General features: G+C 46.9%; 1 protein-coding gene across 2 annotated transcripts in view; it reads right to left on the reverse strand.

The window, feature by feature from the left end:
• Positions 1-13,460, reverse strand: part of IGDCC3 (immunoglobulin superfamily DCC subclass member 3) — a 102,471-nt gene that overhangs the window by 24,796 nt on the left and 64,215 nt on the right. For both annotated transcript variants that reach the window (XM_042039382.1, XM_042039383.1), the window contains exons 5-6: positions 12,003-12,140; positions 4,950-5,108 (exon numbers count right to left, since the gene is read on the reverse strand). In XM_042039382.1, coding sequence (XP_041895316.1) covers positions 4,950-5,108; positions 12,003-12,140 — 297 coding nt within the window. The remainder of the gene's footprint in view (positions 1-4,949; positions 5,109-12,002; positions 12,141-13,460) is intronic.

A 13,460-nucleotide genomic window follows, 5' to 3' on the forward strand; every position in this document is an offset into this window, starting at 1 on the left:
TCTGGGGAGCAGGTTCCCACCTCTGCTGTGCTGAGCTGTCCCCTGTTCCATGGCATCCCTTGTTGCAAGACACAGATTGCCCTTCCACTGTTCCTGCTCTTCCTGGCTTTCCCCAGGCATTGCTCTGACCTGTTCAGATCTCAGCAGTGTGAAGCTGTAGTGCCAAATGGCTCAGGTCAAAACAGAAACCCATGGCATCAGAAGGATGTGGTCTGGGAACAGATGGAGTTTAAAGGACGTAGACTGAGTGGGTGCCCCTCTGCTACCTGGACCAGGATGCATCCGACCTGGTGTTCATAACCAGTGCCCCAAGGAAGACACCCTCAGGCAACTGCTGTTGTGTGGACTCAGGGCAAATGGCTCCTTTCCCGGGCAGAAAAACATCTCCTCTCCTTTCCTAGGTCCCCTCCCCTGCCCTTCCAAATGATTTTGACAGGATCCAATAGTTTGCCACCCTGGGTTAGTGGGAAAGGAGCAGAATCCAGCCCTGCCTGCTGCCAGGCCTGCCTTCAGCCAAGTCCTGCCCGCTGCCAGCCGTTCACCCTCCTCATCACTCATAATTAATAGAGCATCTTGTCAGGGCCCATCCCACCCTGCATGGAGGCACAGTGGCCTGAACACCTCTGCCCCTTCCACACTACATGCCAAAAGACCATCGCAGGCAGCCAGAGGAAGCATTTCTCAGCCCTCCATTAAGATTTTAACAAAGGTATTAATGGAGATCACTGTTAAGAGCAGAGGATTCAAACCTGGCAAGGAGGAGTGGGCAGGATCCAGCCCTGGTAACCAGAGCGTTGATTATTCAGGACTTAATGGGAGGGAGGGGATCATGCAGTTTTAATGAATATTTAAAGACTTGACATTGGTATCAAAAAGCAATAACACTTAATACCACCCCCAGAATTGCTAACAAAGTGATTCAATAGCTTTTACTGCGCTCAGCAAACTGTGATAGCATGGAGATGCACTGCAACAGCAGGTTCTAACAGAGACCCAGATGGGCTCCATCTCTTTAGGGACATGTCAACAGGGACCAGCCACCAGTGTGTCCCCCAAGGTATGGGGGAGCTTTGCTGTCCTTGCCATGAGGTTGTAGTGTGGTGCTTATGGCAGCGCCTGACGGCTCACAGAAGGTCCCAAGGATCAGGGAGCACTGACAGGTCACTGAGAAGATACCAAGGATGAGGAAGCACTGACAGCCAATGCTCTGGTGCCAGACCAATCCGTGCCTCTTGCATCACAGTGTGAAGTGTCATTAATTCTCAAGTGGACAAAGTGGCAGGGTTGGGGAGGGAAGCTGGGGTGAAGAGAAGGAAGAATAACATGGAAACAACAAAACCTCATAAATTAGGCTACTGGCACCCACAATAAGGGTAAAAAGGAGAAGTCAGGTCAGTGGGGAAGTCAGTCAAGCACAGCAATGGTGACAGAAGATTTAAGACAACTGCTGCTCACTTGGCTTCTCTCTGTTCACTATAGAGGATGCTCAGATGTTTACTTGAGTAACTTACAGTAGCAGTGATAGGGCTGCAAGGGCCAAAGATGGAAACTGTGCCCATGTCCCCTGGAAAACAGACAGAGAACACTCAAGGGGGCTGTCAATAGAGCCTGTCCTTCAGCCCTCATGAAATTCTTGTCCCAGCAAGGTGCTGGAGCTCCACACCAGCAGGATATGTTCCAACGTCACCCACAAGTGTGGTCCGGGAAGAATGCTCCAGAGGGATCACACACATCCTTTTCTGGAGAAGGAAAATGTGGACAGGAATGGAACTGCTCCATGGGGGACTCTGACTCACACGGCATGTATTGAAGCTGGTTTGCAGAATGAATTTAGGGCTAAACTCAAGGACAAACCAAGTACCACAGAGCCTAAACCACAGCAACTGCAATACATCTGCTGCTTAATTCCACCCCGCAGCCAAGACTTGTGATGCCAGCAAGCAAGAACGATGGAAGAAACATCAGGAAGCGCAGTGGTGGCCGGATCTGCTGGACCAAGGAGTGCTGCCCAGTCCTGCCAACAGAAAGCAAGGCGAACAAGGAGGGTATTGTCAGCAGAGCCTTCAAACCCATGTCCTTAAGATGGGCCCTCATTTATGAGATGGGATCTCATTTTTCTGCATAGCTTTCAGGAGGAAATGAAGCGTGGAGTGGAGAACACTGGTGACCATCTGGCCATTCACAGCCCATCAGTTTGTTATGACACCAAACACATAATAAAGCACAAAAGATTGCGCAGGAGGTAGAGGGAAAGTGCTTTGATATATTTTTTTCCTTGCCACCGAATCCTGCTCTTCCCTCCCCTCACACACACGCATACCCTCGGTTTCAGCCAGCACCGCATTCGGCCCTTCGACAACTCCCCCCGTGAGACTTTCATTCGAAGCCCAGCACAAAGCAATATTCAAATGGCTGTGCCAGGATCTGAAGGGAAAATGGAAACTTTCTTGTGTGAGAACCTTACAAAAGAGATCAAAGGAGCCTAAGTGGCCAAGGGAGGGCAGGGAGGGAAGGAGTGGGGGATTGACGCCTTCTACTCTGGAGGGAGGAGGAATTCCCAGGAAGATAATACAATGGTGTTAGATTACCTGAAGGAAAACCTGCAATGGAAAGGACATTACTGCTGGAGGAAGAGCAGAGCCTTGTGTTGGGACACCTCTGCCCACGCAGCTGCTGGATGGAACAAGGACCACTGCTGGCAGCAGGAGGGAGGACAGGGTCTCAGTTCCAGCCTCCTGCTAACTCCCTGCCTTACAACAGGAAACATCGCCCTTTCTCCTCCAGTTTCCCACCCATAAAACGTCCCTCCTTCAAAAGACATGGGGCAAGTTAATTTGTGCCTCCAGGCACTTCAAGGGCCCCTGCATAAAGGCAGCAAGTACCTGGCCTGGTGTGCTTTGAGGATGTGGTATTGTCCTAGCCCTGTGCTAACTTCCTCTCCAACCAGGCTTTTGATAACGTGCTCTTTGCTTTTCTTCTCTTTACGGATGTAATTTGCATCGCTGACATCTTGACAAAGATAAAACCCACAGTCTCCCATGTCAGTCATTATCGCTGTTTTCTTCACAGACGAACCTGAACAGCAATCATTTGTACCTCTCAGCTGGAAAATTCAGGCAAAATAAGATGCAGAGGCAGGAAAAACTGCTTCCAGAGGGAGGGTGAGCAAACCTGGGATGAGCTCAGCTGCCTAGCCGGGGTCTGCCATTACCCTGACTGGGGAACATTCCCTTAAAAAACATGAAGCATTTTAAGGATGGGCAATACAGGCTGGGGTCCTGGACACTGCAGGTCCTGTCTAATGGCTACTCCAAGGACACACTGGCCACACTTCTCCACACCACTGCCAGCTTCTCTGCTGAGGCTGAATACAAGAGCATCCCCCTTCCACAGAAAGACTGGGCTCCAATGGCCCCGTGAGTAACATTTTATGCACAAATTCTTATCTTTGCTCCCCAGGAGAAAATCCACAGTAATTCTACGGCAGCTGAACTCCAGCACTAGACCAGCTCTTCGAGAGCTGATGTTCTAATCTCCAAAAAGACTAAGAACTGCCAATCTGCAGCAATAAGAAGTTGTGCTACCTTTCACCCTATCATTCAGTTGCTAACAGGAGCAGTCAACTGTATTCAATGGCTGTATTTTTACAACTTCATAGATTTTCCAAGTAATTTGTTTTGGGTCTGCCTCCCTGCCTCCTGGACATCAGCTTGGCACTTGGGCTTAGGAGACCTCTCCTACATGCACCATGTTCAGAGCTGTCCTGCAGCAGCTCTAAAGGGTTTGTATCAGTACAGAGAGGTTGCTCTTAGTGCCAGGATTGATGTTTCTTAATAAGGGGATTCATAGCTGTGCCAGTTGGGAAGTCCCCTCATTGCACTGCTCACCCAGAAATCCAAGAGCAAAAGAAACAGCAAGTTTTCACCTTGTCTCATGTTTGATCAGCACCTGGGGCTCAGAAGGCACAGGCAGCCCTTTCCACAGCCTTTCTACATTGCTCCTCCATGGCTGGTGGGATCGCCACCAGCGACTCCTAGGATCTGTCAGGTGACATCAGGGCTGGAGCAGGGCACTTTCCCCCTCAGCAGCACGAAAGGTTCAATTAGCTGCTCCGGCAGGAGGTGTGTAATTTTAGATTCAGGATATCATCAGTCAATAGTTAATGAGTGAACTGATGAGAGCGTGAGATGCTTTAAGTGGACTAGCTTGAAGAGGAGGTGAGTGCCTGTAATCAGGGGCGAATTGCTGCCATTCAGAGTATGCTGCCAGCTGGGTTTGCCTTCACAAATACTTGCCTGGCTCCCCTCACCATGGAGACTGGTCACACGGAGCATGTGGAAAGGATTTGTGTGCTTTCCCTAGTGCTGATCTCTGCTTTGGGCTGAACTGCCCTTTACAAGTAGCATTTCAGGACAGTTGCTGCAGGAAGAGGAACAACCTGCATCCTATGGGCATGGCCCCCAAAGGGTGCTTCACTCAGGTCATGGCAATGGGCTCAGACAGTGTCAATTGCTACAGGAAACAATCTCACAGACTTTTAGGAAATGGTTTTAGACTTACTGGTGCCATTTCAGTTGGAGAGCAATACTCTGTGAGTGGTATCCACTGCTGGATATCACGGCCAGAGTTGTATCTATCATTCAGAGGTGTCCATGAGACAAATTTGGCTGATTAATTCAGGCTTTCTGCTGAGATGTACAAGTATGATAACAAGTAACAACCACTGTCTGCTAAGACAAAGAAATGCCTGTGATGGGGTGGGAAACCATTGCAGGCCATGCAGCTGATGCCTCAGCTGAATGATACCTGGTTGTGACTCACCTGCGTGGGACACAGACACACACCCACTTGGGAAACCACATGTCCAGAGAGGAAGTGCTTTGTTTGGTACCACCAGAGATGAAGTCAGCACTTGTCCAACCCAAGCCCTCAGGGTCCCAGTGGCTCACCTTGCACGACGAGGCTGCCCTGCGCGGTGCGGCGCACCCGCGTGCCGGGTTTGTTGGCGGCGCACACGTAGATGCCAGAATGCTGCACTGTGAGGTCTGAGATCATGAGGTTTCCTGTGCCCAGCACCTGGATCCCCTCCACGCCAATCGGGCGGCCATCTGAAAGAAGGAGAGAAGGACAAGAGTCACATGCTGGACTTCTGCATGAGGTTCTCCAGGCCATAGCCCTCAGTGAAGTCCAATCTAAGTACTTATGGAACAGTGCCAGGTTCTGCCACTGGCATTTGAAAAATGAAGTCAATGGGATTTAGCTGATGCTCTTATCAGAACTGCCTTCTGCAGAAGGCCAGATCCTTATTTACATGTTTGCCCAAAATCATTCTTTGTGCTGCTTAAAAACCCAAAGTACCACCACAGGAAATGTGAAAGCTTTCAACCACATGTTCAGATTAAGCACCCAGAACACAGTTCAACAGAGGGGTTAAACCAAGATAAATCATCTCAGCTTCTCTGAGCCATTGCCTGGGTTCTTGCATTAGAATGAGCAAGGATCCAATCAGCTCAATAGCCTATTTCCAACAGAGAGGCTTCAAGAAGAAGTTCAGCCAACCTACTGCAGTGTTTCCCTGATGCACTTTCCCAGCCACCAGCAATTTATGACTTGTAGATTACCGGATCCAGAAGTTATACCACTTTACCTGATAACCCTTGATGGATTTTGTGGCTTCAGAAAATAAGAGAATACTTGATTTTTGATTCCTTAGCCCTTGAACACACACTAGCTCAGGGCCAAGGGTTAGGGTTGGTCACTCTCTGAGCTGGTGGTTAGATCTCAGTTACTCTGGCTTGGAAAGGCAACTGAAAAGAGCTGCCCCCATCCTGAGTGCTGGATATGAGGCATGTGAAATAGTTCAGTATCAGGGAATTCACTTCTTCCCTGTTTTCTCTGGAAAATTCCCAGCCAGCTCTAATTACAATGTGTTTCATTAGTATCAGGCTATTGCTTTCTATTGTTTCATTGATCTGTGTTTTAAGACACTGTCTGACAAAGGCAGCTCTAAATCAGGCCTAGCACATGTCAGGGTGTCTGAGCAGAGGGGCAAGGCAGGGGAGGAGTTTTACTGGAGGAGCAGTTAAAGGGAGCATGCGTTCAATCAGACAGGAATCATGAATTCAGTTCTCTCAAGTTTGCTCATGGAGGAGTTTAAAGAACCTACAGAAACCAGAGAAACAAGAAGCAGCCCTGGTGATGTCCCCACTTGACCATCCCATGAGACTTCCATACTCATGTGCTCCACTACAGTAGAAGAGGCCTGATCTTGTGCTCCAAAGTCTGTGCCATAATCTTGCCATGAGCTTCATGGTCCAACACAGACAGCATGCAGGGCTGGCTAAAAGTTACCCAGCAATTACATGCTTTAGATGTAATGTCATGCTTTGCATAATAAAAAATATTAGAGAGTTTGGGTCATTCATAACCAGCAGGTTCTGGAATAGATTGGGAAAACCCCTGCTCCTCCATGGACTGCAGGTGGATCTCTGCTTACCTGTGGAACTCCAAGGGCTGCAGAGGCACAGCTGCCCCACCACAGGCTGCATCCCAGCCTGCAGGGGAATCTCTGCTCCAGTACTGGGAGCAGTTCCTGCCCCTCCTTCTGCACTGACCTTGGGGTCTGCAGGGCTGTTCCTCTCACATGTTCCCACTCCTCTCTGCAGCTGCAATTTGCTCTTGTGCAGTAACTTTTTTCCCTTCTTAAATGTTACCCCAGAGGTGCTACCACCATTGCTGATGGACTTGGCCTTGGGCAGTGGTGGGTCCATCTTGAAGCCAGCTGGAATTGGCTCCACTGGATATGAAGAAGCTCCCAGCAAATCCTCATTAAAGCCATCCCTGTAGCCCCCACACTACCAAAACCTTGTCATGCAAGCCCAATACAACCATAGGAGTGAGGGATCCCATTTCAGATTCTGGGCAGCATCCCTCTAGGAAACATCGGCAAAGCATGGACTGAGAGCTACAAAAGTACTTCCCAAACCTATCTCCTGCCATGCTCTTCATATATTGTTTTTCAGGAAATTTTGAAGCTTGAAGGTTTCCTTGCTTCATTAGACAGGAAATGCCAGACCTCTTCATTATTTGCATTGCAAAGAAAAATGCTCAGGTCTTTTAGAGAGAGAAAAACAATGTCATTAAATGATCACACTGCTGGCCAAGCCACTGCCGCAGTAAATGGCTCAACCATAAAAAGGACAGTAAAACATGACCTGTCCCACATTTAATGAGCAATAACAAGGAACCATTCCTTCCAAACAGCATTTGAACTGAAGTGTAAAGAGGTCTGAATTAAATCCAAATTGAACTTGATTTCATCTTTTAAATTAGACCTTTCAGAAGTCTATATTTACAATAGGCATAAAAATCAAATCTCTCTCTTGAGGGAGGGATGGGACCAGTGAAAGATGAGAAGTGGTCATACCTGGATCCTTCATCACATCACTGCCTTGAGAAATACCACAGAAATGTGACTTGAATGTCAGCAGTTTTACTGTATTATTTATAACGTGCTCCATCATTTAAGCATGCAAAGACTCAGCCTGCAGCAGGTGCTCCCCCCCAAGTCCAAATACCAGCATCAATATGCCCTCAGTTATCTCTCCAACCCCAGCTATTAGAGGTGTAGTGGTCTGAAAAAACAGCACCTGTCCACACATCTTTCATTTCCCTGGAGAACACAGCCCTCCAAGCTCAGAAACCTCAGTGGATCTGCCATTTGGGTCAGCGTGGCCATCCCTAACAGCCAGCAAAGATCACTGTGCCAGATCATCCCAGACACCTCTCACCTCAACTCCTCCCCTTCAAAAAGCACTGAAAAGGGCTTCTACAGAAACATCTCTACTTTCCCAGTCTGTTCCATCCTTCTCACTCTACTGTGCCTCACTCAGCCTGAGCCGTCCTGCAGTCAGCTAGAAGGTCTTCAGCTAATATCTAGTCCAACTTAGTAACACTGACAACACATATAAATAATACAGAGTGTTTACACAAGAAATTCCATGCATCCTGAAAGCTCTGCACTTTGCAGAACTGCTGTGCTGAGGGACTGATGTCTCACACCTGCTTTGCAAAAGTTGCTATTTATTTTTACCCTGTTTTCTTTACACGGAGACCTGAAGAATGGTTTGGACCAAGCAATCCAAACCCTGTAAAAATCCACCTTCCTGGCATCACTTGCCACCGCTAAGTCATCTCTTCACATGGAGATCTGAAAGACTGCAAAAGCACTTGCTCAGTTCCCAAAGCTCTCAGGACCCAGGCAGGCTTGAAACCACTGCTCATTTAACATGACCTTCTACTTCTTTTAAAGAAGTCAAAAAGCAGAAAATTTGAGGGCTGGCTGAAAAAAAGCCAGTCTGGAGGGAAATGTCTTTCGATCTTCAATTGATGAGGACAAAAGGGGGAGGCTCAGCTGTTGTGAAGAGCAGACAGACCTCTAATTAATAAAGGAGACCATTCTCCAAATGGGAGATGCCCCCAAAAGATGCTCTGGCTATAGACAAGTAGAGAGTTCACTGAATCATAGGATGGTTGGGGCTGGAAGGGACCATAAAGATCATCTCATTCCAATCCTTTCCACGGGCAGGGACATCTTCCACTAGACCAGGTTGCTCCAAGCTCCATCCAACCTGGCCTTTGACACTTCCAGGGATGGGGCAGCCACAGCTTCTCTGGGCAACCTGTGCCAGGGCCTCACCACCCTCACAGAGAAGAATTTCTTCCTAATATTCAATCTAAATCTACCCTCTTTCAGCTTAAAGCCATTCCCCCTTGTCCCATCACTGCACACCCATGCAAAAAATCCCCCTCCAGCCTTCCTTTAGGCCCCTTTAGATACCTCCAGGTTCCCTGTTGGGGTGAAGTCTGGATGAAAGACGCCTGCGGTTTGGGAGCCACCTTATTTATTTTTCCAAGGTGTATGTGATGCTTTCTGGAGCCCATTCTCTGCCTGCTAACTGAGTGATTGGCACACTAGCACCAATTACAGAGCCCCCTTAAAACGTGCCAGGCGATATGAATATGCAACAACAGGAACGCCTTTCTTTTATAAGTAGCAAGTAGAAAGAAAGTAACAACTTTCTAATGTTGATCATTTAGGTCTTTTGTGAATTCTTTGTATTGTGTCATAGTAGCCTTCCACTTTTTAGACACATGGGTCTCCTGCTCCTGCGGACACTGGGCACTATGGATTAGCATATTTAGAGTACATTGCAACAGTTGACTATTCAGTATGTGAAGTGGTGAAATTTACTCTATTATTTCTAAACACTTACGGGAACGGTGCTCTTGTCAACCAGTCAGCCATCTATTGCAAGCTTCTGTGTCCAATAAGTTACCAATTAATTGGCTCCTACAATTGTTGTATAGTTTACTTCTTGAATGGCTCCCTCTTTAGTAATTTCCTTCCCATTGTGCGGCCCTTTCTGACAACTTCTGTATAACGCTATCAGATAATCACTGTCCTTTCTTTCTTGCCTCACTTTTCTGTATCTCTCTAAATAGTTTATTATTCTGCTTTGGTACCTTTTATGGAGGCCAGCTCAGTGGCCTGTCAGTTAAAGAGTAAGGATACATTAAAATCGTCATTCATTCAAAAGGCTTTGCAGTAAGTGCCCAGGATATTAATTTGTGCACACATACAGGTCCAAGCCTGAAGTGCATAGCTCTGAAAGGAAAATCCCTATCTTCCCTGAACAAACCCTTAATGATTTTACATCTCTCTCAGAGCCTGCTCTCTAATGAATGTTGACATTTCATGCACGGCGAGACACAGGAATTCTGTTTGTGGTCAGGGGCTACAACATATTCCCAAAGAAATTAAATTCAAAATTGATTGTGTGACACTCAAAAATTGTCCCAGAATCCGAATTATTTCCTTTAAGCAAAATATAGCTGCCTTTCCCACTGAAAACAGGCCAGGTTTTAGCAAAGCCAAAGCAAGAAGTGCAAATGGTGTTTATGGCTTGATTTCCCCTGTACCAGAAAGCTGTGAAAGCAAAATTGTTCTTTTGCTTCTTTTTGACAGAAGAAATGCCACAATGTCAAAACTGTGAGCAAAGGGGTTCAGAAGGGGTTTCCAAAAAGGCAGCGTGCCCTGTGCAAAGCCCCAGCACAACAGCAACGCCACAGCTCTTCCTTACTTCTACCAGGCAAGAAAGATGCTCACACAGAATTGACTTTTTTTGCTTAAATTAAGCCATTCCTATTGCTAAATCAGCTTCATCTCTAAGACTTTGTGGCTGTGGATTTTTTTATTTCTGCAAATGGATTAAAAGTGTTTTTTTTCCTAAGGTGAGTGAATTAACTGGTTATCTAAGCTAAACTGGCTCCGTAGGAAGAACTTCAGGAAGAAGACCTTTACATGGGAGGAAGCCAGAGATGACAGATACTCTGAGGACCTCCCTGTCCACCATAAACCCCTCTCCCTCTTCGTGATCACAGAGACAAGGACACATGAAAGCATTTCCGAAATGGCTACAAAGACATGACAAACTCTCCAAGTCATCAGAGAGCCCATGCACCACGTCGCTATCAGGATCACTGTCATAATAAACAAGACCTTGTGATGCTTTGGACAGGAAACACTCCTGCTGAAGGAGAGGGAAAATAACAGGATCTATTTCCCCTTCAGTAGCTCTGATTCTGCCGCTGTGCTGCAAAGCAGCGTGGAGAGGGTATTTATTTTTGGTGGAAGGCAATGCTGAGCTCAGACCATGCAGACAAACATCACACACTGCTATTACATCTTCATTATTGCACTGTTCTATAGAGACAAGTGTTTTGAAGAAGGTAATAAGCACTTATAATTAAGGCAATTATAAAGTAGTTTATTATAGTTGAGCACTAACATAGAGCTGCCTTGTGTCCAAGAGAACCAAACCAGTGATACAGAGTGTCTGGGGAATTTTTAAAACGGCATCAATCTGATGGTTATTGCTCTGGAGGCAAAAATGCCAGTTAGTGGCATACACAGGCTGATTTTACAAGCCACCAGAGGATGCAAGGAGGGAAAACATGGAAAAAATGTGCAACTGATATTGGATGCAAATCCTGATTCCCTGGCAGGCAGCTCTGGAGCAGGAAGTCACCCTGCCCATGAGCTGACCCTGACCCTTGGAGAGCCATGGGGGCGTAGTCCCACATCCAGCACAGCAGCATGAGACAGGATTATCCCTGTTTGTGCTTCACAGCCACCTTGGGAGACACTGGGAAATGAGCATCCCAAAAATGATGTGACCTCGAGGACTGCAAGATCTTGGGAAATCCTAACTCAACCCAACCCCAGTGTGTGCACAGGCAGAGTTACAAGCTCTGGGAGATAAAACAAAATCCATCAGCTCTTCACTCAGCACAGGTTTCTGTAGGGCAATGGGAGTGTTGGTCTGAGCAAAACAGTTTCTAAGCTATCATCACAAAGTTAGAACCTAAAATAAACCATAGAGAAACACAGCCTTTTGCTCTTCCTCACTTGCATGATGCCATCAGACACTGACTCTGGTTTCCATGCTGATTTAAAAACATATCACGGATCCCAGCAGCAAGCATTTGTTTTTTCAGGGCTTCAGACACACTACTTTAAACACCCTCCCCCCCTTAAAACTGTTTTAAAACTCCCTGAACAGGCAGCAAATTTCTTTCAAGTCTGTTTTTATGTGAAAGATATGTTTGTGTATGATTTTGCTTTCTCTAGGCCAACAGTGGTGATGTTTTTGATGCAGCAGAAGAAGATGCTGTCACTTGAGAAAAGATAAAATTATCACCTTTCATGAAACATCTACAGGTTTAACCAACCCACTTCTCTAACAGCTGAAAACAGAATCTTGGCAGAGAGAAAAAACAAAGTGTAGACATGAGGATAAAAAGCACTTCAAGCCTACAATTAGCTTCCGTGGGAAGGGAGAGGATGAATCAGTTGTATAAAATAGTCAGTGGCACCTACCTATTTCCTACCTGATGGCTATGGAGAGGAGGAAGAAATCCCAGTGACCCCCAGGGCTTACCTAGGCGGCTCCAGGAGACGATGGGCCGGGGGTTGCCGGTGGCAATGCACTCCAGCACTGCCGTCTGGTGCACAGTCAGCGTCAGGTTCTCTGGGCCCACGAGAATCATGGGGTCCTTGTACACGGTGGAGTGGGAGCCTGCAAAGACAGCACATTTGTCAGAAGGCATCTGATTCCCTCTTGTTTAAAGGGAACATCGAGGACTTCAGGCATCCTCTAAGTACATCTCTTCTAAGTACATATCCTCTTTCATCGGGAACTGTAGTGAGAGGAGATGGAGTAATGAGTTCAGACTGGAAGAGGGGAAATCTAGGTTAGGTATTTGGAAGAAATTCTTCCCTGTTAGGGCAGTGAGGCCCTGGCAGAAGTTGCCCAGAGAAGTCAAACACTTCCAGGGATGGAATCCATAAGGCCAGGCTGGACAGGACTTGGAGCAATCTGGTCTAGTGCAAGGTGTCCCCGTCCATGGCAGGGGGTGGAATGAGATGATCTTTAAGGGTCCTTCCAACCCAAACCATTCTAGGATTCTAAATGATGTGGATGGTGTAATCCTCAATAAATCTGAGATGTACATGAAACAAAAGGAGCACAATGTTTGTGTGACAGTCACACTGAACATGTTTAGTGTGCATTGATTATTCCTGGGGAAAACCCCTGAACCAATGATCCAGCCACAAACAGCCCTGTTTACACTTGGATATCAGCAGCATAAAGAAGGAACTGCGCTGTGAACTGCAAAGAGAAGATGTGCATGGTATATAAGGAAAACACAACATGCAGGACAGCAGGAATGCAAATAAATGAAGGAGTTGCTTTATCTTTTAGCATCTCAAGCCATATAGTAATTCATACAGTCCACAATGCCTAACTTTGTGAGCATCTTCTCTTGCTGCTGGTGTCATTTGCTCCAAATGCCCCATCCTGGGACAAGGAGTGATGGAGGTAACGGTCCTGATTCCTGCTGAGGATCCTTCTGAGAGGAAACTCCTCTGGTGACTGCACCCCAAAGGGTGGTCATTTTCCTACCATTTTCCTGCAGGGAGAGGATGCATCCCATTGCTCTGATATAACTGTGACACATTTGCTGCTCAGGAAACAATCACTAATCCTTTATTTGCACTATAGTAGCACCAAGTGGCAGCAACCAAGAATGAAACCCGTTGTGCAAGATGGATGTACAGACCCATAACAGAACAAAATCCTGGCACGAGGACCCTGGACACCAGACAGGCACAAGAAAGGCAAAAGAAAATGCATTTCACTAGACAGAACGAGAGCATGGGACAAAAGCATCATCCTGTGTTACATACACCACAGCTGAACCCACATCTCCTGACTCCCTAAAAAGTGCCTTATCCCTGCTGTCCCTGCAGCCTTTACTCCTATTTGTTGAGAGCAGGAGAGGAGGATATTCTCAGTTCTCAGTAAACAGGAACAGTGAAAATCTCTGCATTAGTC

Source organism: Corvus kubaryi, unplaced genomic scaffold (assembly GCF_017639235.1).
Source record: "Corvus kubaryi isolate FWS band 111438036 unplaced genomic scaffold, C.kubaryi_AGA036_p1.0 37394, whole genome shotgun sequence".
Classification (NCBI taxonomy): domain Eukaryota; kingdom Metazoa; phylum Chordata; class Aves; order Passeriformes; family Corvidae; genus Corvus; species Corvus kubaryi.